This window comes from Capricornis sumatraensis, unplaced genomic scaffold, assembly GCF_032405125.1.
Source record: "Capricornis sumatraensis isolate serow.1 unplaced genomic scaffold, serow.2 scaffold102, whole genome shotgun sequence".
NCBI classification, from domain to species: Eukaryota; Metazoa; Chordata; class Mammalia; order Artiodactyla; family Bovidae; genus Capricornis; species Capricornis sumatraensis.
In genome coordinates, this window is record NW_027184695.1 from 4,469 (window position 1) to 24,618 (window position 20,150).

At 53.3% G+C, this 20,150-nt stretch overlaps 8 protein-coding genes across 8 annotated transcripts; all 8 read right to left on the minus strand.

The window, feature by feature from the left end:
• Window positions 1-232: 232 nt before the first annotated feature.
• Window positions 233-817, minus strand: LOC138072529 (RNA polymerase II subunit A C-terminal domain phosphatase SSU72 like protein 3-like). The gene has a single exon (XM_068963553.1). It carries the CDS (start codon window positions 815-817, stop codon window positions 233-235), a length of 585 nt encoding a protein of 194 aa, XP_068819654.1.
• Window positions 818-2,875: 2,058 nt separating this feature from the next.
• On the minus strand, window positions 2,876-3,460 carry LOC138072527 (RNA polymerase II subunit A C-terminal domain phosphatase SSU72 like protein 3-like). Its single transcript, XM_068963551.1, has one exon. It carries the CDS (start codon window positions 3,458-3,460, stop codon window positions 2,876-2,878), a length of 585 nt encoding a protein of 194 aa, XP_068819652.1.
• A 2,058-nt stretch (window positions 3,461-5,518) lies between these two features.
• LOC138072526 (RNA polymerase II subunit A C-terminal domain phosphatase SSU72 like protein 3-like) lies at window positions 5,519-6,103 on the minus strand. Its single transcript, XM_068963550.1, has one exon. It carries the CDS (start codon window positions 6,101-6,103, stop codon window positions 5,519-5,521), a length of 585 nt encoding a protein of 194 aa, XP_068819651.1.
• Window positions 6,104-8,161: 2,058 nt separating this feature from the next.
• Window positions 8,162-8,746, minus strand: LOC138072525 (RNA polymerase II subunit A C-terminal domain phosphatase SSU72 like protein 3-like). Its single transcript, XM_068963548.1, has one exon. The coding sequence runs from the start codon at window positions 8,744-8,746 to the stop codon at window positions 8,162-8,164; it is 585 nt and encodes a 194-aa protein (XP_068819649.1).
• Window positions 8,747-10,804: 2,058 nt separating this feature from the next.
• Window positions 10,805-11,389, minus strand: LOC138072524 (RNA polymerase II subunit A C-terminal domain phosphatase SSU72 like protein 3-like). Its single transcript, XM_068963547.1, has one exon. It carries the CDS (start codon window positions 11,387-11,389, stop codon window positions 10,805-10,807), a length of 585 nt encoding a protein of 194 aa, XP_068819648.1.
• Window positions 11,390-13,447: 2,058 nt separating this feature from the next.
• Window positions 13,448-14,032, minus strand: LOC138072523 (RNA polymerase II subunit A C-terminal domain phosphatase SSU72 like protein 3-like). Its single transcript, XM_068963546.1, has one exon. The coding sequence runs from the start codon at window positions 14,030-14,032 to the stop codon at window positions 13,448-13,450; it is 585 nt and encodes a 194-aa protein (XP_068819647.1).
• A 2,058-nt stretch (window positions 14,033-16,090) lies between these two features.
• Window positions 16,091-16,675, minus strand: LOC138072522 (RNA polymerase II subunit A C-terminal domain phosphatase SSU72 like protein 3-like). The gene has a single exon (XM_068963545.1). The coding sequence runs from the start codon at window positions 16,673-16,675 to the stop codon at window positions 16,091-16,093; it is 585 nt and encodes a 194-aa protein (XP_068819646.1).
• A 2,058-nt stretch (window positions 16,676-18,733) lies between these two features.
• LOC138072520 (RNA polymerase II subunit A C-terminal domain phosphatase SSU72 like protein 3-like) lies at window positions 18,734-19,318 on the minus strand. Its single transcript, XM_068963543.1, has one exon. It carries the CDS (start codon window positions 19,316-19,318, stop codon window positions 18,734-18,736), a length of 585 nt encoding a protein of 194 aa, XP_068819644.1.
• Window positions 19,319-20,150: the final 832 nt, after the last annotated feature.

A 20,150-nucleotide genomic window follows, 5' to 3' on the forward strand; every position in this document is an offset into this window, starting at 1 on the left:
TCAGAAGGGCTGGCACGTCCACCGGTGTTCCACGTTCCCCGAGCGGTGCGATGCCTTGCTCTCCTCCTCCACCTCCTTCACTGGGTGCGGTGTACCTGACAACAAATCATACGGAGACGGCCTTTAGCAGAAACGGCTCTGAAGAAGCCTCTCCCAGAAAATGCCCAGCAGCTCAAGGGTCCGGGCACGAGTTCTTACCGACCAAGGAGCTGAAACCAGCCAAGATGCTTCCTCAGTAGAAGCAGACCGTGTGCAGAAAGCTCCTTCCTGTTTTCTCCTCGGCCGCCTGGAGCAGTTCGGCCAGACGACTTTGCGTGTCGTCTGCCTGCTGGAGACCCTGGCAGAGCTCACAGATGATCGAGGCTCCAAGGCTGGCTGCCTCCAGGGTGTCGTCTACGTCCACGTTGACGACCGGCACAGGCTGCCAGGTCTCCTGGTCCCTGGCGCACAGGTCGGCCACCACCCGGTTATAGGCCCTCTGCCCACAGGTGAAGATGATGTCAAAGGGATCTGGGCACTCTTGAAACCTTTCTGGGCCAGGCTTGATTCTCTCATTTCTTCTCAGGATGCGTAAGACTCCATTCCTTTGGTAGTGCTTTTGGTCTTTAGAGGAGAGGTCGCTGTGCATCTTCTTATAGGGCGTGGAGAAGTCGTAGAGCACGGGTGGCTTGCGTGGCCCTCCTGGGAGCCTCACGTGGGATCCGGCTCCAAAAGACCTGACATGGAACCCGTTCTTCCTGAGGACGCGGTGGGCTTCCATGCTCCTGTTGACATTGCTCATGCAGACCACGGCCACCCTGAGCGGGGAGGAGGGCATGGCGGCAGCCTCTTGGGACTCCAGCTGGACAGGAGGGCTTCAGGGTCCGAGGGGGACTCTGAAGGCCAGGGAGATGACCGGCTGTGTCCACTTTTCTAGTGAGCATTTGAATCAGAGAAGAGAGAAGGCCTTCACATGGAGGCGTGGGCCCAAGGTGGGCGGAGACCTCTTGATTGGATAGTGGCTTAACTCTTGAGAGACTGGATGTAGACAGTGGACCCAATGGGGTGACCAGAACAACCCGGTGACCCAGTCGCCCAACTCGACTGCCAGGAGGTGCCCATCCGGCTCCCTTGCCACCCCAGAGTCCTTTGCCAGGGACAGTTATCCCTGTGCGTGCCTGTGTGTTTGAGGCTGAGATTGCTAAGTTGCTTCAGTCCTGCCCGACTCTGTGTGACCCCATGGACAGCAGCCCACCTGGCTCCTCTGTCCACGGGATTCTCCAGGCGGGAATACTGAGGTGGGTTGCCGTTTCCTTCCCCAGAGGCTAAGACTGGTACTAGACCAAACAACCTGACGACTCTCCAGCTTCTCACTTTCCCCTCCAGTGTCCTGAAGACATGCAAAGGGAAAAGGCCTGTGAAATTCCCAGGCCTTCTAATCCTATGGTACAATCAATCACACTGGTTGCTCCAAAGATTTTCACATTAGAACTGATACTCCAGGAGTGCACTTCTGTCAAATCCTAGGGAGACATTCATGATTCTCCCAGTCAATGGGCAAAAGGATTCACCAGTGGCAAAAGCAACCTCTGGAAATAATGCCTGCTGCTTCCATCGGGTTTCACAAGTTGAAGGAACACCACATTTTCTCCACTGCCTTTTCTTCACTTCATCAGGAATCTCCAGGGATCCAGGCCGAGTCTGCCTCCCTTGTCTCCAAAAGCGACTGGGTCTGAGCATCCCACCGTCAGAACAGAAGGCTTCTCGCTACCTTTCTCCACTTGCCTCATTGCCAAAGCAACTGATACACAGCTCAAAGCTGGGATCGGGACACTGACCGCTAACGAGACTGAATGCTGTCACTTCAAAATGTCAGGGCACGTGGGGGCAACGGTCTCTTCATAGGGCCATGGACTGAATGCTCCAATCAATCTATCCATTGGAGTGTAGATTCTAACATTGCAAAGAGTCCTACGTCAGTAAACACCCGAAGTGTACTCGGAGTGTAACCCGCCCACCCCCCCAAGCATGAGCATGGACAGAATGTCAGCTTCTTTAACTCGAGAAGTGGGCCTCCGACCACCGAATCCCTCAGAGTGGAGTGCAGACTTCTGGAATGCTCTTGTCCATGGCATTCCTTTGTCTCGAACGACAAGACACCTAGGGCTCAGTTGCTTCGATGCCTCCCCTACCACAGATGAGAAGACACCCTTTCTTTAAATTAAATAATTTTACTTTATTTCAAATACACAGGCTATTTGATTGAACAGATAGATCATGCTGGCATTTTAGCCACACATGATCCACCCTGAGGTTCCAATAAAGCAGGCGTTCGTCAAAGGCAAGCAATCGAAAAGCAAAACTATTTCCAATTCCATATCGTTTTCACTCAACGTATTCCCATCCCACTTAAGAAAAATCGAGCCGTCGTATCGACACGCCACGCCAAAAGGACCAAAGGAAATTAGTATCCATATAGATCAGTCAAAGAGACACTGTTCCTTTTTCTCAGCATATCCTTCAATGCATTGCTTGTCCCGGGCTCTGTGATCAGCCTTGAATGTCCATCCAGAAAAGAGAGTCCTCGAGATTAACCTCCTTGCAGAACCCTGTGAGCACCGAGTTCTTCCTTCCAGGTCCAGTTCCGCACCATCGTCCCCCGCATCAGAAGGGCTGGCACGTCCACCGGTGTTCCACGTTCCCCGAGCGGTGCGATGCCTTGCTCTCCTCCTCCACCTCCTTCACTGGGTGCGGTGTACCTGACAACAAATCATACGGAGACGGCCTTTAGCAGAAACGGCTCTGAAGAAGCCTCTCCCAGAAAATGCCCAGCAGCTCAAGGGTCCGGGCACGAGTTCTTACCGACCAAGGAGCTGAAACCAGCCAAGATGCTTCCTCAGTAGAAGCAGACCGTGTGCAGAAAGCTCCTTCCTGTTTTCTCCTCGGCCGCCTGGAGCAGTTCGGCCAGACGACTTTGCGTGTCGTCTGCCTGCTGGAGACCCTGGCAGAGCTCACAGATGATCGAGGCTCCAAGGCTGGCTGCCTCCAGGGTGTCGTCTACGTCCACGTTGACGACCGGCACAGGCTGCCAGGTCTCCTGGTCCCTGGCGCACAGGTCGGCCACCACCCGGTTATAGGCCCTCTGCCCACAGGTGAAGATGATGTCAAAGGGATCTGGGCACTCTTGAAACCTTTCTGGGCCAGGCTTGATTCTCTCATTTCTTCTCAGGATGCGTAAGACTCCATTCCTTTGGTAGTGCTTTTGGTCTTTAGAGGAGAGGTCGCTGTGCATCTTCTTATAGGGCGTGGAGAAGTCGTAGAGCACGGGTGGCTTGCGTGGCCCTCCTGGGAGCCTCACGTGGGATCCGGCTCCAAAAGACCTGACATGGAACCCGTTCTTCCTGAGGACGCGGTGGGCTTCCATGCTCCTGTTGACATTGCTCATGCAGACCACGGCCACCCTGAGCGGGGAGGAGGGCATGGCGGCAGCCTCTTGGGACTCCAGCTGGACAGGAGGGCTTCAGGGTCCGAGGGGGACTCTGAAGGCCAGGGAGATGACCGGCTGTGTCCACTTTTCTAGTGAGCATTTGAATCAGAGAAGAGAGAAGGCCTTCACATGGAGGCGTGGGCCCAAGGTGGGCGGAGACCTCTTGATTGGATAGTGGCTTAACTCTTGAGAGACTGGATGTAGACAGTGGACCCAATGGGGTGACCAGAACAACCCGGTGACCCAGTCGCCCAACTCGACTGCCAGGAGGTGCCCATCCGGCTCCCTTGCCACCCCAGAGTCCTTTGCCAGGGACAGTTATCCCTGTGCGTGCCTGTGTGTTTGAGGCTGAGATTGCTAAGTTGCTTCAGTCCTGCCCGACTCTGTGTGACCCCATGGACAGCAGCCCACCTGGCTCCTCTGTCCACGGGATTCTCCAGGCGGGAATACTGAGGTGGGTTGCCGTTTCCTTCCCCAGAGGCTAAGACTGGTACTAGACCAAACAACCTGACGACTCTCCAGCTTCTCACTTTCCCCTCCAGTGTCCTGAAGACATGCAAAGGGAAAAGGCCTGTGAAATTCCCAGGCCTTCTAATCCTATGGTACAATCAATCACACTGGTTGCTCCAAAGATTTTCACATTAGAACTGATACTCCAGGAGTGCACTTCTGTCAAATCCTAGGGAGACATTCATGATTCTCCCAGTCAATGGGCAAAAGGATTCACCAGTGGCAAAAGCAACCTCTGGAAATAATGCCTGCTGCTTCCATCGGGTTTCACAAGTTGAAGGAACACCACATTTTCTCCACTGCCTTTTCTTCACTTCATCAGGAATCTCCAGGGATCCAGGCCGAGTCTGCCTCCCTTGTCTCCAAAAGCGACTGGGTCTGAGCATCCCACCGTCAGAACAGAAGGCTTCTCGCTACCTTTCTCCACTTGCCTCATTGCCAAAGCAACTGATACACAGCTCAAAGCTGGGATCGGGACACTGACCGCTAACGAGACTGAATGCTGTCACTTCAAAATGTCAGGGCACGTGGGGGCAACGGTCTCTTCATAGGGCCATGGACTGAATGCTCCAATCAATCTATCCATTGGAGTGTAGATTCTAACATTGCAAAGAGTCCTACGTCAGTAAACACCCGAAGTGTACTCGGAGTGTAACCCGCCCACCCCCCCAAGCATGAGCATGGACAGAATGTCAGCTTCTTTAACTCGAGAAGTGGGCCTCCGACCACCGAATCCCTCAGAGTGGAGTGCAGACTTCTGGAATGCTCTTGTCCATGGCATTCCTTTGTCTCGAACGACAAGACACCTAGGGCTCAGTTGCTTCGATGCCTCCCCTACCACAGATGAGAAGACACCCTTTCTTTAAATTAAATAATTTTACTTTATTTCAAATACACAGGCTATTTGATTGAACAGATAGATCATGCTGGCATTTTAGCCACACATGATCCACCCTGAGGTTCCAATAAAGCAGGCGTTCGTCAAAGGCAAGCAATCGAAAAGCAAAACTATTTCCAATTCCATATCGTTTTCACTCAACGTATTCCCATCCCACTTAAGAAAAATCGAGCCGTCGTATCGACACGCCACGCCAAAAGGACCAAAGGAAATTAGTATCCATATAGATCAGTCAAAGAGACACTGTTCCTTTTTCTCAGCATATCCTTCAATGCATTGCTTGTCCCGGGCTCTGTGATCAGCCTTGAATGTCCATCCAGAAAAGAGAGTCCTCGAGATTAACCTCCTTGCAGAACCCTGTGAGCACCGAGTTCTTCCTTCCAGGTCCAGTTCCGCACCATCGTCCCCCGCATCAGAAGGGCTGGCACGTCCACCGGTGTTCCACGTTCCCCGAGCGGTGCGATGCCTTGCTCTCCTCCTCCACCTCCTTCACTGGGTGCGGTGTACCTGACAACAAATCATACGGAGACGGCCTTTAGCAGAAACGGCTCTGAAGAAGCCTCTCCCAGAAAATGCCCAGCAGCTCAAGGGTCCGGGCACGAGTTCTTACCGACCAAGGAGCTGAAACCAGCCAAGATGCTTCCTCAGTAGAAGCAGACCGTGTGCAGAAAGCTCCTTCCTGTTTTCTCCTCGGCCGCCTGGAGCAGTTCGGCCAGACGACTTTGCGTGTCGTCTGCCTGCTGGAGACCCTGGCAGAGCTCACAGATGATCGAGGCTCCAAGGCTGGCTGCCTCCAGGGTGTCGTCTACGTCCACGTTGACGACCGGCACAGGCTGCCAGGTCTCCTGGTCCCTGGCGCACAGGTCGGCCACCACCCGGTTATAGGCCCTCTGCCCACAGGTGAAGATGATGTCAAAGGGATCTGGGCACTCTTGAAACCTTTCTGGGCCAGGCTTGATTCTCTCATTTCTTCTCAGGATGCGTAAGACTCCATTCCTTTGGTAGTGCTTTTGGTCTTTAGAGGAGAGGTCGCTGTGCATCTTCTTATAGGGCGTGGAGAAGTCGTAGAGCACGGGTGGCTTGCGTGGCCCTCCTGGGAGCCTCACGTGGGATCCGGCTCCAAAAGACCTGACATGGAACCCGTTCTTCCTGAGGACGCGGTGGGCTTCCATGCTCCTGTTGACATTGCTCATGCAGACCACGGCCACCCTGAGCGGGGAGGAGGGCATGGCGGCAGCCTCTTGGGACTCCAGCTGGACAGGAGGGCTTCAGGGTCCGAGGGGGACTCTGAAGGCCAGGGAGATGACCGGCTGTGTCCACTTTTCTAGTGAGCATTTGAATCAGAGAAGAGAGAAGGCCTTCACATGGAGGCGTGGGCCCAAGGTGGGCGGAGACCTCTTGATTGGATAGTGGCTTAACTCTTGAGAGACTGGATGTAGACAGTGGACCCAATGGGGTGACCAGAACAACCCGGTGACCCAGTCGCCCAACTCGACTGCCAGGAGGTGCCCATCCGGCTCCCTTGCCACCCCAGAGTCCTTTGCCAGGGACAGTTATCCCTGTGCGTGCCTGTGTGTTTGAGGCTGAGATTGCTAAGTTGCTTCAGTCCTGCCCGACTCTGTGTGACCCCATGGACAGCAGCCCACCTGGCTCCTCTGTCCACGGGATTCTCCAGGCGGGAATACTGAGGTGGGTTGCCGTTTCCTTCCCCAGAGGCTAAGACTGGTACTAGACCAAACAACCTGACGACTCTCCAGCTTCTCACTTTCCCCTCCAGTGTCCTGAAGACATGCAAAGGGAAAAGGCCTGTGAAATTCCCAGGCCTTCTAATCCTATGGTACAATCAATCACACTGGTTGCTCCAAAGATTTTCACATTAGAACTGATACTCCAGGAGTGCACTTCTGTCAAATCCTAGGGAGACATTCATGATTCTCCCAGTCAATGGGCAAAAGGATTCACCAGTGGCAAAAGCAACCTCTGGAAATAATGCCTGCTGCTTCCATCGGGTTTCACAAGTTGAAGGAACACCACATTTTCTCCACTGCCTTTTCTTCACTTCATCAGGAATCTCCAGGGATCCAGGCCGAGTCTGCCTCCCTTGTCTCCAAAAGCGACTGGGTCTGAGCATCCCACCGTCAGAACAGAAGGCTTCTCGCTACCTTTCTCCACTTGCCTCATTGCCAAAGCAACTGATACACAGCTCAAAGCTGGGATCGGGACACTGACCGCTAACGAGACTGAATGCTGTCACTTCAAAATGTCAGGGCACGTGGGGGCAACGGTCTCTTCATAGGGCCATGGACTGAATGCTCCAATCAATCTATCCATTGGAGTGTAGATTCTAACATTGCAAAGAGTCCTACGTCAGTAAACACCCGAAGTGTACTCGGAGTGTAACCCGCCCACCCCCCCAAGCATGAGCATGGACAGAATGTCAGCTTCTTTAACTCGAGAAGTGGGCCTCCGACCACCGAATCCCTCAGAGTGGAGTGCAGACTTCTGGAATGCTCTTGTCCATGGCATTCCTTTGTCTCGAACGACAAGACACCTAGGGCTCAGTTGCTTCGATGCCTCCCCTACCACAGATGAGAAGACACCCTTTCTTTAAATTAAATAATTTTACTTTATTTCAAATACACAGGCTATTTGATTGAACAGATAGATCATGCTGGCATTTTAGCCACACATGATCCACCCTGAGGTTCCAATAAAGCAGGCGTTCGTCAAAGGCAAGCAATCGAAAAGCAAAACTATTTCCAATTCCATATCGTTTTCACTCAACGTATTCCCATCCCACTTAAGAAAAATCGAGCCGTCGTATCGACACGCCACGCCAAAAGGACCAAAGGAAATTAGTATCCATATAGATCAGTCAAAGAGACACTGTTCCTTTTTCTCAGCATATCCTTCAATGCATTGCTTGTCCCGGGCTCTGTGATCAGCCTTGAATGTCCATCCAGAAAAGAGAGTCCTCGAGATTAACCTCCTTGCAGAACCCTGTGAGCACCGAGTTCTTCCTTCCAGGTCCAGTTCCGCACCATCGTCCCCCGCATCAGAAGGGCTGGCACGTCCACCGGTGTTCCACGTTCCCCGAGCGGTGCGATGCCTTGCTCTCCTCCTCCACCTCCTTCACTGGGTGCGGTGTACCTGACAACAAATCATACGGAGACGGCCTTTAGCAGAAACGGCTCTGAAGAAGCCTCTCCCAGAAAATGCCCAGCAGCTCAAGGGTCCGGGCACGAGTTCTTACCGACCAAGGAGCTGAAACCAGCCAAGATGCTTCCTCAGTAGAAGCAGACCGTGTGCAGAAAGCTCCTTCCTGTTTTCTCCTCGGCCGCCTGGAGCAGTTCGGCCAGACGACTTTGCGTGTCGTCTGCCTGCTGGAGACCCTGGCAGAGCTCACAGATGATCGAGGCTCCAAGGCTGGCTGCCTCCAGGGTGTCGTCTACGTCCACGTTGACGACCGGCACAGGCTGCCAGGTCTCCTGGTCCCTGGCGCACAGGTCGGCCACCACCCGGTTATAGGCCCTCTGCCCACAGGTGAAGATGATGTCAAAGGGATCTGGGCACTCTTGAAACCTTTCTGGGCCAGGCTTGATTCTCTCATTTCTTCTCAGGATGCGTAAGACTCCATTCCTTTGGTAGTGCTTTTGGTCTTTAGAGGAGAGGTCGCTGTGCATCTTCTTATAGGGCGTGGAGAAGTCGTAGAGCACGGGTGGCTTGCGTGGCCCTCCTGGGAGCCTCACGTGGGATCCGGCTCCAAAAGACCTGACATGGAACCCGTTCTTCCTGAGGACGCGGTGGGCTTCCATGCTCCTGTTGACATTGCTCATGCAGACCACGGCCACCCTGAGCGGGGAGGAGGGCATGGCGGCAGCCTCTTGGGACTCCAGCTGGACAGGAGGGCTTCAGGGTCCGAGGGGGACTCTGAAGGCCAGGGAGATGACCGGCTGTGTCCACTTTTCTAGTGAGCATTTGAATCAGAGAAGAGAGAAGGCCTTCACATGGAGGCGTGGGCCCAAGGTGGGCGGAGACCTCTTGATTGGATAGTGGCTTAACTCTTGAGAGACTGGATGTAGACAGTGGACCCAATGGGGTGACCAGAACAACCCGGTGACCCAGTCGCCCAACTCGACTGCCAGGAGGTGCCCATCCGGCTCCCTTGCCACCCCAGAGTCCTTTGCCAGGGACAGTTATCCCTGTGCGTGCCTGTGTGTTTGAGGCTGAGATTGCTAAGTTGCTTCAGTCCTGCCCGACTCTGTGTGACCCCATGGACAGCAGCCCACCTGGCTCCTCTGTCCACGGGATTCTCCAGGCGGGAATACTGAGGTGGGTTGCCGTTTCCTTCCCCAGAGGCTAAGACTGGTACTAGACCAAACAACCTGACGACTCTCCAGCTTCTCACTTTCCCCTCCAGTGTCCTGAAGACATGCAAAGGGAAAAGGCCTGTGAAATTCCCAGGCCTTCTAATCCTATGGTACAATCAATCACACTGGTTGCTCCAAAGATTTTCACATTAGAACTGATACTCCAGGAGTGCACTTCTGTCAAATCCTAGGGAGACATTCATGATTCTCCCAGTCAATGGGCAAAAGGATTCACCAGTGGCAAAAGCAACCTCTGGAAATAATGCCTGCTGCTTCCATCGGGTTTCACAAGTTGAAGGAACACCACATTTTCTCCACTGCCTTTTCTTCACTTCATCAGGAATCTCCAGGGATCCAGGCCGAGTCTGCCTCCCTTGTCTCCAAAAGCGACTGGGTCTGAGCATCCCACCGTCAGAACAGAAGGCTTCTCGCTACCTTTCTCCACTTGCCTCATTGCCAAAGCAACTGATACACAGCTCAAAGCTGGGATCGGGACACTGACCGCTAACGAGACTGAATGCTGTCACTTCAAAATGTCAGGGCACGTGGGGGCAACGGTCTCTTCATAGGGCCATGGACTGAATGCTCCAATCAATCTATCCATTGGAGTGTAGATTCTAACATTGCAAAGAGTCCTACGTCAGTAAACACCCGAAGTGTACTCGGAGTGTAACCCGCCCACCCCCCCAAGCATGAGCATGGACAGAATGTCAGCTTCTTTAACTCGAGAAGTGGGCCTCCGACCACCGAATCCCTCAGAGTGGAGTGCAGACTTCTGGAATGCTCTTGTCCATGGCATTCCTTTGTCTCGAACGACAAGACACCTAGGGCTCAGTTGCTTCGATGCCTCCCCTACCACAGATGAGAAGACACCCTTTCTTTAAATTAAATAATTTTACTTTATTTCAAATACACAGGCTATTTGATTGAACAGATAGATCATGCTGGCATTTTAGCCACACATGATCCACCCTGAGGTTCCAATAAAGCAGGCGTTCGTCAAAGGCAAGCAATCGAAAAGCAAAACTATTTCCAATTCCATATCGTTTTCACTCAACGTATTCCCATCCCACTTAAGAAAAATCGAGCCGTCGTATCGACACGCCACGCCAAAAGGACCAAAGGAAATTAGTATCCATATAGATCAGTCAAAGAGACACTGTTCCTTTTTCTCAGCATATCCTTCAATGCATTGCTTGTCCCGGGCTCTGTGATCAGCCTTGAATGTCCATCCAGAAAAGAGAGTCCTCGAGATTAACCTCCTTGCAGAACCCTGTGAGCACCGAGTTCTTCCTTCCAGGTCCAGTTCCGCACCATCGTCCCCCGCATCAGAAGGGCTGGCACGTCCACCGGTGTTCCACGTTCCCCGAGCGGTGCGATGCCTTGCTCTCCTCCTCCACCTCCTTCACTGGGTGCGGTGTACCTGACAACAAATCATACGGAGACGGCCTTTAGCAGAAACGGCTCTGAAGAAGCCTCTCCCAGAAAATGCCCAGCAGCTCAAGGGTCCGGGCACGAGTTCTTACCGACCAAGGAGCTGAAACCAGCCAAGATGCTTCCTCAGTAGAAGCAGACCGTGTGCAGAAAGCTCCTTCCTGTTTTCTCCTCGGCCGCCTGGAGCAGTTCGGCCAGACGACTTTGCGTGTCGTCTGCCTGCTGGAGACCCTGGCAGAGCTCACAGATGATCGAGGCTCCAAGGCTGGCTGCCTCCAGGGTGTCGTCTACGTCCACGTTGACGACCGGCACAGGCTGCCAGGTCTCCTGGTCCCTGGCGCACAGGTCGGCCACCACCCGGTTATAGGCCCTCTGCCCACAGGTGAAGATGATGTCAAAGGGATCTGGGCACTCTTGAAACCTTTCTGGGCCAGGCTTGATTCTCTCATTTCTTCTCAGGATGCGTAAGACTCCATTCCTTTGGTAGTGCTTTTGGTCTTTAGAGGAGAGGTCGCTGTGCATCTTCTTATAGGGCGTGGAGAAGTCGTAGAGCACGGGTGGCTTGCGTGGCCCTCCTGGGAGCCTCACGTGGGATCCGGCTCCAAAAGACCTGACATGGAACCCGTTCTTCCTGAGGACGCGGTGGGCTTCCATGCTCCTGTTGACATTGCTCATGCAGACCACGGCCACCCTGAGCGGGGAGGAGGGCATGGCGGCAGCCTCTTGGGACTCCAGCTGGACAGGAGGGCTTCAGGGTCCGAGGGGGACTCTGAAGGCCAGGGAGATGACCGGCTGTGTCCACTTTTCTAGTGAGCATTTGAATCAGAGAAGAGAGAAGGCCTTCACATGGAGGCGTGGGCCCAAGGTGGGCGGAGACCTCTTGATTGGATAGTGGCTTAACTCTTGAGAGACTGGATGTAGACAGTGGACCCAATGGGGTGACCAGAACAACCCGGTGACCCAGTCGCCCAACTCGACTGCCAGGAGGTGCCCATCCGGCTCCCTTGCCACCCCAGAGTCCTTTGCCAGGGACAGTTATCCCTGTGCGTGCCTGTGTGTTTGAGGCTGAGATTGCTAAGTTGCTTCAGTCCTGCCCGACTCTGTGTGACCCCATGGACAGCAGCCCACCTGGCTCCTCTGTCCACGGGATTCTCCAGGCGGGAATACTGAGGTGGGTTGCCGTTTCCTTCCCCAGAGGCTAAGACTGGTACTAGACCAAACAACCTGACGACTCTCCAGCTTCTCACTTTCCCCTCCAGTGTCCTGAAGACATGCAAAGGGAAAAGGCCTGTGAAATTCCCAGGCCTTCTAATCCTATGGTACAATCAATCACACTGGTTGCTCCAAAGATTTTCACATTAGAACTGATACTCCAGGAGTGCACTTCTGTCAAATCCTAGGGAGACATTCATGATTCTCCCAGTCAATGGGCAAAAGGATTCACCAGTGGCAAAAGCAACCTCTGGAAATAATGCCTGCTGCTTCCATCGGGTTTCACAAGTTGAAGGAACACCACATTTTCTCCACTGCCTTTTCTTCACTTCATCAGGAATCTCCAGGGATCCAGGCCGAGTCTGCCTCCCTTGTCTCCAAAAGCGACTGGGTCTGAGCATCCCACCGTCAGAACAGAAGGCTTCTCGCTACCTTTCTCCACTTGCCTCATTGCCAAAGCAACTGATACACAGCTCAAAGCTGGGATCGGGACACTGACCGCTAACGAGACTGAATGCTGTCACTTCAAAATGTCAGGGCACGTGGGGGCAACGGTCTCTTCATAGGGCCATGGACTGAATGCTCCAATCAATCTATCCATTGGAGTGTAGATTCTAACATTGCAAAGAGTCCTACGTCAGTAAACACCCGAAGTGTACTCGGAGTGTAACCCGCCCACCCCCCCAAGCATGAGCATGGACAGAATGTCAGCTTCTTTAACTCGAGAAGTGGGCCTCCGACCACCGAATCCCTCAGAGTGGAGTGCAGACTTCTGGAATGCTCTTGTCCATGGCATTCCTTTGTCTCGAACGACAAGACACCTAGGGCTCAGTTGCTTCGATGCCTCCCCTACCACAGATGAGAAGACACCCTTTCTTTAAATTAAATAATTTTACTTTATTTCAAATACACAGGCTATTTGATTGAACAGATAGATCATGCTGGCATTTTAGCCACACATGATCCACCCTGAGGTTCCAATAAAGCAGGCGTTCGTCAAAGGCAAGCAATCGAAAAGCAAAACTATTTCCAATTCCATATCGTTTTCACTCAACGTATTCCCATCCCACTTAAGAAAAATCGAGCCGTCGTATCGACACGCCACGCCAAAAGGACCAAAGGAAATTAGTATCCATATAGATCAGTCAAAGAGACACTGTTCCTTTTTCTCAGCATATCCTTCAATGCATTGCTTGTCCCGGGCTCTGTGATCAGCCTTGAATGTCCATCCAGAAAAGAGAGTCCTCGAGATTAACCTCCTTGCAGAACCCTGTGAGCACCGAGTTCTTCCTTCCAGGTCCAGTTCTGCACCATCGTCCCCCGCATCAGAAGGGCTGGCACGTCCACCGGTGTTCCACGTTCCCCGAGCGGTGCGATGCCTTGCTCTCCTCCTCCACCTCCTTCACTGGGTGCGGTGTACCTGACAACAAATCATACGGAGACGGCCTTTAGCAGAAACGGCTCTGAAGAAGCCTCTCCCAGAAAATGCCCAGCAGCTCAAGGGTCCGGGCACGAGTTCTTACCGACCAAGGAGCTGAAACCAGCCAAGATGCTTCCTCAGTAGAAGCAGACCGTGTGCAGAAAGCTCCTTCCTGTTTTCTCCTCGGCCGCCTGGAGCAGTTCGGCCAGACGACTTTGCGTGTCGTCTGCCTGCTGGAGACCCTGGCAGAGCTCACAGATGATCGAGGCTCCAAGGCTGGCTGCCTCCAGGGTGTCGTCTACGTCCACGTTGACGACCGGCACAGGCTGCCAGGTCTCCTGGTCCCTGGCGCACAGGTCGGCCACCACCCGGTTATAGGCCCTCTGCCCACAGGTGAAGATGATGTCAAAGGGATCTGGGCACTCTTGAAACCTTTCTGGGCCAGGCTTGATTCTCTCATTTCTTCTCAGGATGCGTAAGACTCCATTCCTTTGGTAGTGCTTTTGGTCTTTAGAGGAGAGGTCGCTGTGCATCTTCTTATAGGGCGTGGAGAAGTCGTAGAGCACGGGTGGCTTGCGTGGCCCTCCTGGGAGCCTCACGTGGGATCCGGCTCCAAAAGACCTGACATGGAACCCGTTCTTCCTGAGGACGCGGTGGGCTTCCATGCTCCTGTTGACATTGCTCATGCAGACCACGGCCACCCTGAGCGGGGAGGAGGGCATGGCGGCAGCCTCTTGGGACTCCAGCTGGACAGGAGGGCTTCAGGGTCCGAGGGGGACTCTGAAGGCCAGGGAGATGACCGGCTGTGTCCACTTTTCTAGTGAGCATTTGAATCAGAGAAGAGAGAAGGCCTTCACATGGAGGCGTGGGCCCAAGGTGGGCGGAGACCTCTTGATTGGATAGTGGCTTAACTCTTGAGAGACTGGATGTAGACAGTGGACCCAATGGGGTGACCAGAACAACCCGGTGACCCAGTCGCCCAACTCGACTGCCAGGAGGTGCCCATCCGGCTCCCTTGCCACCCCAGAGTCCTTTGCCAGGGACAGTTATCCCTGTGCGTGCCTGTGTGTTTGAGGCTGAGATTGCTAAGTTGCTTCAGTCCTGCCCGACTCTGTGTGACCCCATGGACAGCAGCCCACCTGGCTCCTCTGTCCACGGGATTCTCCAGGCGGGAATACTGAGGTGGGTTGCCGTTTCCTTCCCCAGAGGCTAAGACTGGTACTAGACCAAACAACCTGACGACTCTCCAGCTTCTCACTTTCCCCTCCAGTGTCCTGAAGACATGCAAAGGGAAAAGGCCTGTGAAATTCCCAGGCCTTCTAATCCTATGGTACAATCAATCACACTGGTTGCTCCAAAGATTTTCACATTAGAACTGATACTCCAGGAGTGCACTTCTGTCAAATCCTAGGGAGACATTCATGATTCTCCCAGTCAATGGGCAAAAGGATTCACCAGTGGCAAAAGCAACCTCTGGAAATAATGCCTGCTGCTTCCATCGGGTTTCACAAGTTGAAGGAACACCACATTTTCTCCACTGCCTTTTCTTCACTTCATCAGGAATCTCCAGGGATCCAGGCCGAGTCTGCCTCCCTTGTCTCCAAAAGCGACTGGGTCTGAGCATCCCACCGTCAGAACAGAAGGCTTCTCGCTACCTTTCTCCACTTGCCTCATTGCCAAAGCAACTGATACACAGCTCAAAGCTGGGATCGGGACACTGACCGCTAACGAGACTGAATGCTGTCACTTCAAAATGTCAGGGCACGTGGGGGCAACGGTCTCTTCATAGGGCCATGGACTGAATGCTCCAATCAATCTATCCATTGGAGTGTAGATTCTAACATTGCAAAGAGTCCTACGTCAGTAAACACCCGAAGTGTACTCGGAGTGTAACCCGCCCACCCCCCCAAGCATGAGCATGGACAGAATGTCAGCTTCTTTAACTCGAGAAGTGGGCCTCCGACCACCGAATCCCTCAGAGTGGAGTGCAGACTTCTGGAATGCTCTTGTCCATGGCATTCCTTTGTCTCGAACGACAAGACACCTAGGGCTCAGTTGCTTCGATGCCTCCCCTACCACAGATGAGAAGACACCCTTTCTTTAAATTAAATAATTTTACTTTATTTCAAATACACAGGCTATTTGATTGAACAGATAGATCATGCTGGCATTTTAGCCACACATGATCCACCCTGAGGTTCCAATAAAGCAGGCGTTCGTCAAAGGCAAGCAATCGAAAAGCAAAACTATTTCCAATTCCATATCGTTTTCACTCAACGTATTCCCATCCCACTTAAGAAAAATCGAGCCGTCGTATCGACACGCCACGCCAAAAGGACCAAAGGAAATTAGTATCCATATAGATCAGTCAAAGAGACACTGTTCCTTTTTCTCAGCATATCCTTCAATGCATTGCTTGTCCCGGGCTCTGTGATCAGCCTTGAATGTCCATCCAGAAAAGAGAGTCCTCGAGATTAACCTCCTTGCAGAACCCTGTGAGCACCGAGTTCTTCCTTCCAGGTCCAGTTCCGCACCATCGTCCCCCGCATCAGAAGGGCTGGCACGTCCACCGGTGTTCCACGTTCCCCGAGCGGTGCGATGCCTTGCTCTCCTCCTCCACCTCCTTCACTGGGTGCGGTGTACCTGACAACAAATCATACGGAGACGGCCTTTAGCAGAAACGGCTCTGAAGAAGCCTCTCCCAGAAAATGCCCAGCAGCTCAAGGGTCCGGGCACGAGTTCTTACCGACCAAGGAGCTGAAACCAGCCAAGATGCTTCCTCAGTAGAAGCAGACCGTGTGCAGAAAGCTCCTTCCTGTTTTCTCCTCGGCCGCCTGGAGCAGTTCGGCCAGACGACTTTGCGTGTCGTCTGCCTGCTGGAGACCCTGGCAGAGCTCACAGATGATCGAGGCTCCAAGGCTGGCTGCCTCCAGGGTGTCGTCTACGTCCACGTTGACGACCGGCACAGGCTGCCAGGTCTCCTGGTCCCTGGCGCACAGGTCGGCCACCACCCGGTTATAGGCCCTCTGCCCACAGGTGAAGATGATGTCAAAGGGATCTGGGCACTCTTGAAACCTTTCTGGGCCAGGCTTGATTCTCTCATTTCTTCTCAGGATGCGTAAGACTCCATTCCTTTGGTAGTGCTTTTGGTCTTTAGAGGAGAGGTCGCTGTGCATCTTCTTATAGGGCGTGGAGAAGTCGTAGAGCACGGGTGGCTTGCGTGGCCCTCCTGGGAGCCTCACGTGGGATCCGGCTCCAAAAGACCTGACATGGAACCCGTTCTTCCTGAGGACGCGGTGGGCTTCCATGCTCCTGTTGACATTGCTCATGCAGACCACGGCCACCCTGAGCGGGGAGGAGGGCATGGCGGCAGCCTCTTGGGACTCCAGCTGGACAGGAGGGCTTCAGGGTTCGAGGGGGACTCTGAAGGCCAGGGAGATGACCGGCTGTGTCCACTTTTCTAGTGAGCATTTGAATCAGAGAAGAGAGAAGGCCTTCACATGGAGGCGTGGGCCCAAGGTGGGCGGAGACCTCTTGATTGGATAGTGGCTTAACTCTTGAGAGACTGGATGTAGACAGTGGACCCAATGGGGTGACCAGAACAACCCGGTGACCCAGTCGCCCAACTCGACTGCCAGGAGGTGCCCATCCGGCTCCCTTGCCACCCCAGAGTCCTTTGCCAGGGACAGTTATCCCTGTGCGTGCCTGTGTGTTTGAGGCTGAGATTGCTAAGTTGCTTCAGTCCTGCCCGACTCTGTGTGACCCCATGGACAGCAGCCCACCTGGCTCCTCTGTCCACGGGATTCTCCAGGCGGGAATACTGAGGTGGGTTGCCGTTTCCTTCCCCAGAGGCTAAGACTGGTACTAGACCAAACAACCTGACGACTCTCCAGCTTCTCACTTTCCCCTCCAGTGTCCTGAAGACATGCAAAGGGAAAAGGCCTGTGAAATTCCCAGGCCTTCTAATCCTATGGTACAATCAATCACACTGGTTGCTCCAAAGATTTTCACATTAGAACTGATACTCCAGGAGTGCACTTCTGTCAAATCCTAGGGAGACATTCATGATTCTCCCAGTCAATGGGCAAAAGGATTCACCAGTGGCAAAAGCAACCTCTGGAAATAATGCCTGCTGCTTCCATCGGGTTTCACAAGTTGAAGGAACACCACATTTTCTCCACTGCCTTTTCTTCACTTCATCAGGAATCTCCAGGGATCCAGGCCGAGTCTGCCTCCCTTGTCTCCAAAAGCGACTGGGTCTGAGCATCCCACCGTCAGAACAGAAGGCTTCTCGCTACCTTTCTCCACTTGCCTCATTGCCAAAGCAACTGATACACAGCTCAAAGCTGGGATCGGGACACTGACCGCTAACGAGACTGAATGCTGTCACTTCAAAATGTCAGGGCACGTGGGGGCAACGGTCTCTTCATAGGGCCATGGACTGAATGCTCCAATCAATCTATCCATTGGAGTGTAGATTCTAACATTGCAAAGAGTCCTACGTCAGTAAACACCCGAAGTGTACTCGGAGTGTAACCCGCCCACCCCCCCAAGCATGAGCATGGACAGAATGTCAGCTTCTTTAACTCGAGAAGTGGGCCTCCGACCACCGAATCCCTCAGAGTGGAGTGCAGACTTCTGGAATGCTCTTGTCCATGGCATTCCTTTGTCTCGAACGACAAGACACCTAGGGCTCAGTTGCTTCGATGCCTCCCCTACCACAGATGAGAAGACACCCTTTCTTTAAATTAAATAATTTTACTTTATTTCAAATACACAGGCTATTTGATTGAACAGATAGATCATGCTGGCATTTTAGCCACACATGATCCACCCTGAGGTTCCAATAAAGCAGGCGTTCGTCAAAGGCAAGCAATCGAAAAGCAAAACTATTTCCAATTCCATATCGTTTTCACTCAACGTATTCCCATCCCACTTAAGAAAAATCGAGCCGTCGTATCGACACGCCACGCCAAAAGGACCAAAGGAAATTAGTATCCATATAGATCAGTCAAAGAGACACTGTTCCTTTTTCTCAGCATATCCTTCAATGCATTGCTTGTCCCGGGCTCTGTGATCAGCCTTGAATGTCCATCCAGAAAAGAGAGTCCTCGAGATTAACCTCCTTGCAGAACCCTGTGAGCACCGAGTTCTTCCTTCCAGGTCCAGTTCCGCACCATCGTCCCCCGCATCAGAAGGGCTGGCACGTCCACCGGTGTTCCACGTTCCCCGAGCGGTGCGATGCCTTGCTCTCCTCCTCCACCTCCTTCACTGGGTGCGGTGTACCTGACAACAAATCATACGGAGACGGCCTTTAGCAGAAACGGCTCTGAAGAAGCCTCTCCCAGAAAATGCCCAGCAGCTCAAGGGTCCGGGCACGAGTTCTTACCGACCAAGGAGCTGAAACCAGCCAAGATGCTTCCTCAGTAGAAGCAGACCGTGTGCAGAAAGCTCCTTCCTGTTTTCTCCTCGGCCGCCTGGAGCAGTTCGGCCAGACGACTTTGCGTGTCGTCTGCCTGCTGGAGACCCTGGCAGAGCTCACAGATGATCGAGGCTCCAAGGCTGGCTGCCTCCAGGGTGTCGTCTACGTCCACGTTGACGACCGGCACAGGCTGCCAGGTCTCCTGGTCCCTGGCGCACAGGTCGGCCACCACCCGGTTATAGGCCCTCTGCCCACAGGTGAAGATGATGTCAAAGGGATCTGGGCACTCTTGAAACCTTTCTGGGCCAGGCTTGATTCTCTCATTTCTTCTCAGGATGCGTAAGACTCCATTCCTTTGGTAGTGCTTTTGGTCTTTAGAGGAGAGGTCGCTGTGCATCTTCTTATAGGGCGTGGAGAAGTCGTAGAGCACGGGTGGCTTGCGTGGCCCTCCTGGGAGCCTCACGTGGGATCCGGCTCCAAAAGACCTGACATGGAACCCGTTCTTCCTGAGGACGCGGTGGGCTTCCATGCTCCTGTTGACATTGCTCATGCAGACCACGGCCACCCTGAGCGGGGAGGAGGGCATGGCGGCAGCCTCTTGGGACTCCAGCTGGACAGGAGGGCTTCAGGGTCCGAGGGGGACTCTGAAGGCCAGGGAGATGACCGGCTGTGTCCACTTTTCTAGTGAGCATTTGAATCAGAGAAGAGAGAAGGCCTTCACATGGAGGCGTGGGCCCAAGGTGGGCGGAGACCTCTTGATTGGATAGTGGCTTAACTCTTGAGAGACTGGATGTAGACAGTGGACCCAATGGGGTGACCAGAACAACCCGGTGACCCAGTCGCCCAACTCGACTGCCAGGAGGTGCCCATCCGGCTCCCTTGCCACCCCAGAGTCCTTTGCCAGGGACAGTTATCCCTGTGCGTGCCTGTGTGTTTGAGGCTGAGATTGCTAAGTTGCTTCAGTCCTGCCCGACTCTGTGTGACCCCATGGACAGCAGCCCACCTGGCTCCTCTGTCCACGGGATTCTCCAGGCGGGAATACTGAGGTGGGTTGCCGTTTCCTTCCCCAGAGGCTAAGACTGGTACTAGACCAAACAACCTGACGACTCTCCAGCTTCTCACTTTCCCCTCCAGTGTCCTGAAGACATGCAAAGGGAAAAGGCCTGTGAAATTCCCAGGCCTTCTAATCCTATGGTACAATCAATCACACTGGTTGCTCCAAAGATTTTCACATTAGAACTGATACTCCAGGAGTGCACTTCTGTCAAATCCTAGGGAGACATTCATGATTCTCCCAGTCAATGGGCAAAAGGATTCACCAGTGGCAAAAGCAACCTCTGGAAATAATGCCTGCTGCTTCCATCGGGTTTCACAAGTTGAAGGAACACCACATTTTCTCCACTGCCTTTTCTTCACTT

Coding starts and splice junctions, on each gene's coding strand:
- LOC138072527 (XM_068963551.1), bottom strand. CDS start 3,460: ATGCCCTCCTCCCCGCTCAGGGTGGCCGTGGTCTGCATGAGCAATGTC.
- LOC138072522 (XM_068963545.1), bottom strand. CDS start 16,675: ATGCCCTCCTCCCCGCTCAGGGTGGCCGTGGTCTGCATGAGCAATGTC.
- LOC138072523 (XM_068963546.1), bottom strand. CDS start 14,032: ATGCCCTCCTCCCCGCTCAGGGTGGCCGTGGTCTGCATGAGCAATGTC.
- LOC138072529 (XM_068963553.1), bottom strand. CDS start 817: ATGCCCTCCTCCCCGCTCAGGGTGGCCGTGGTCTGCATGAGCAATGTC.
- LOC138072526 (XM_068963550.1), bottom strand. CDS start 6,103: ATGCCCTCCTCCCCGCTCAGGGTGGCCGTGGTCTGCATGAGCAATGTC.
- LOC138072524 (XM_068963547.1), bottom strand. CDS start 11,389: ATGCCCTCCTCCCCGCTCAGGGTGGCCGTGGTCTGCATGAGCAATGTC.
- LOC138072525 (XM_068963548.1), bottom strand. CDS start 8,746: ATGCCCTCCTCCCCGCTCAGGGTGGCCGTGGTCTGCATGAGCAATGTC.
- LOC138072520 (XM_068963543.1), bottom strand. CDS start 19,318: ATGCCCTCCTCCCCGCTCAGGGTGGCCGTGGTCTGCATGAGCAATGTC.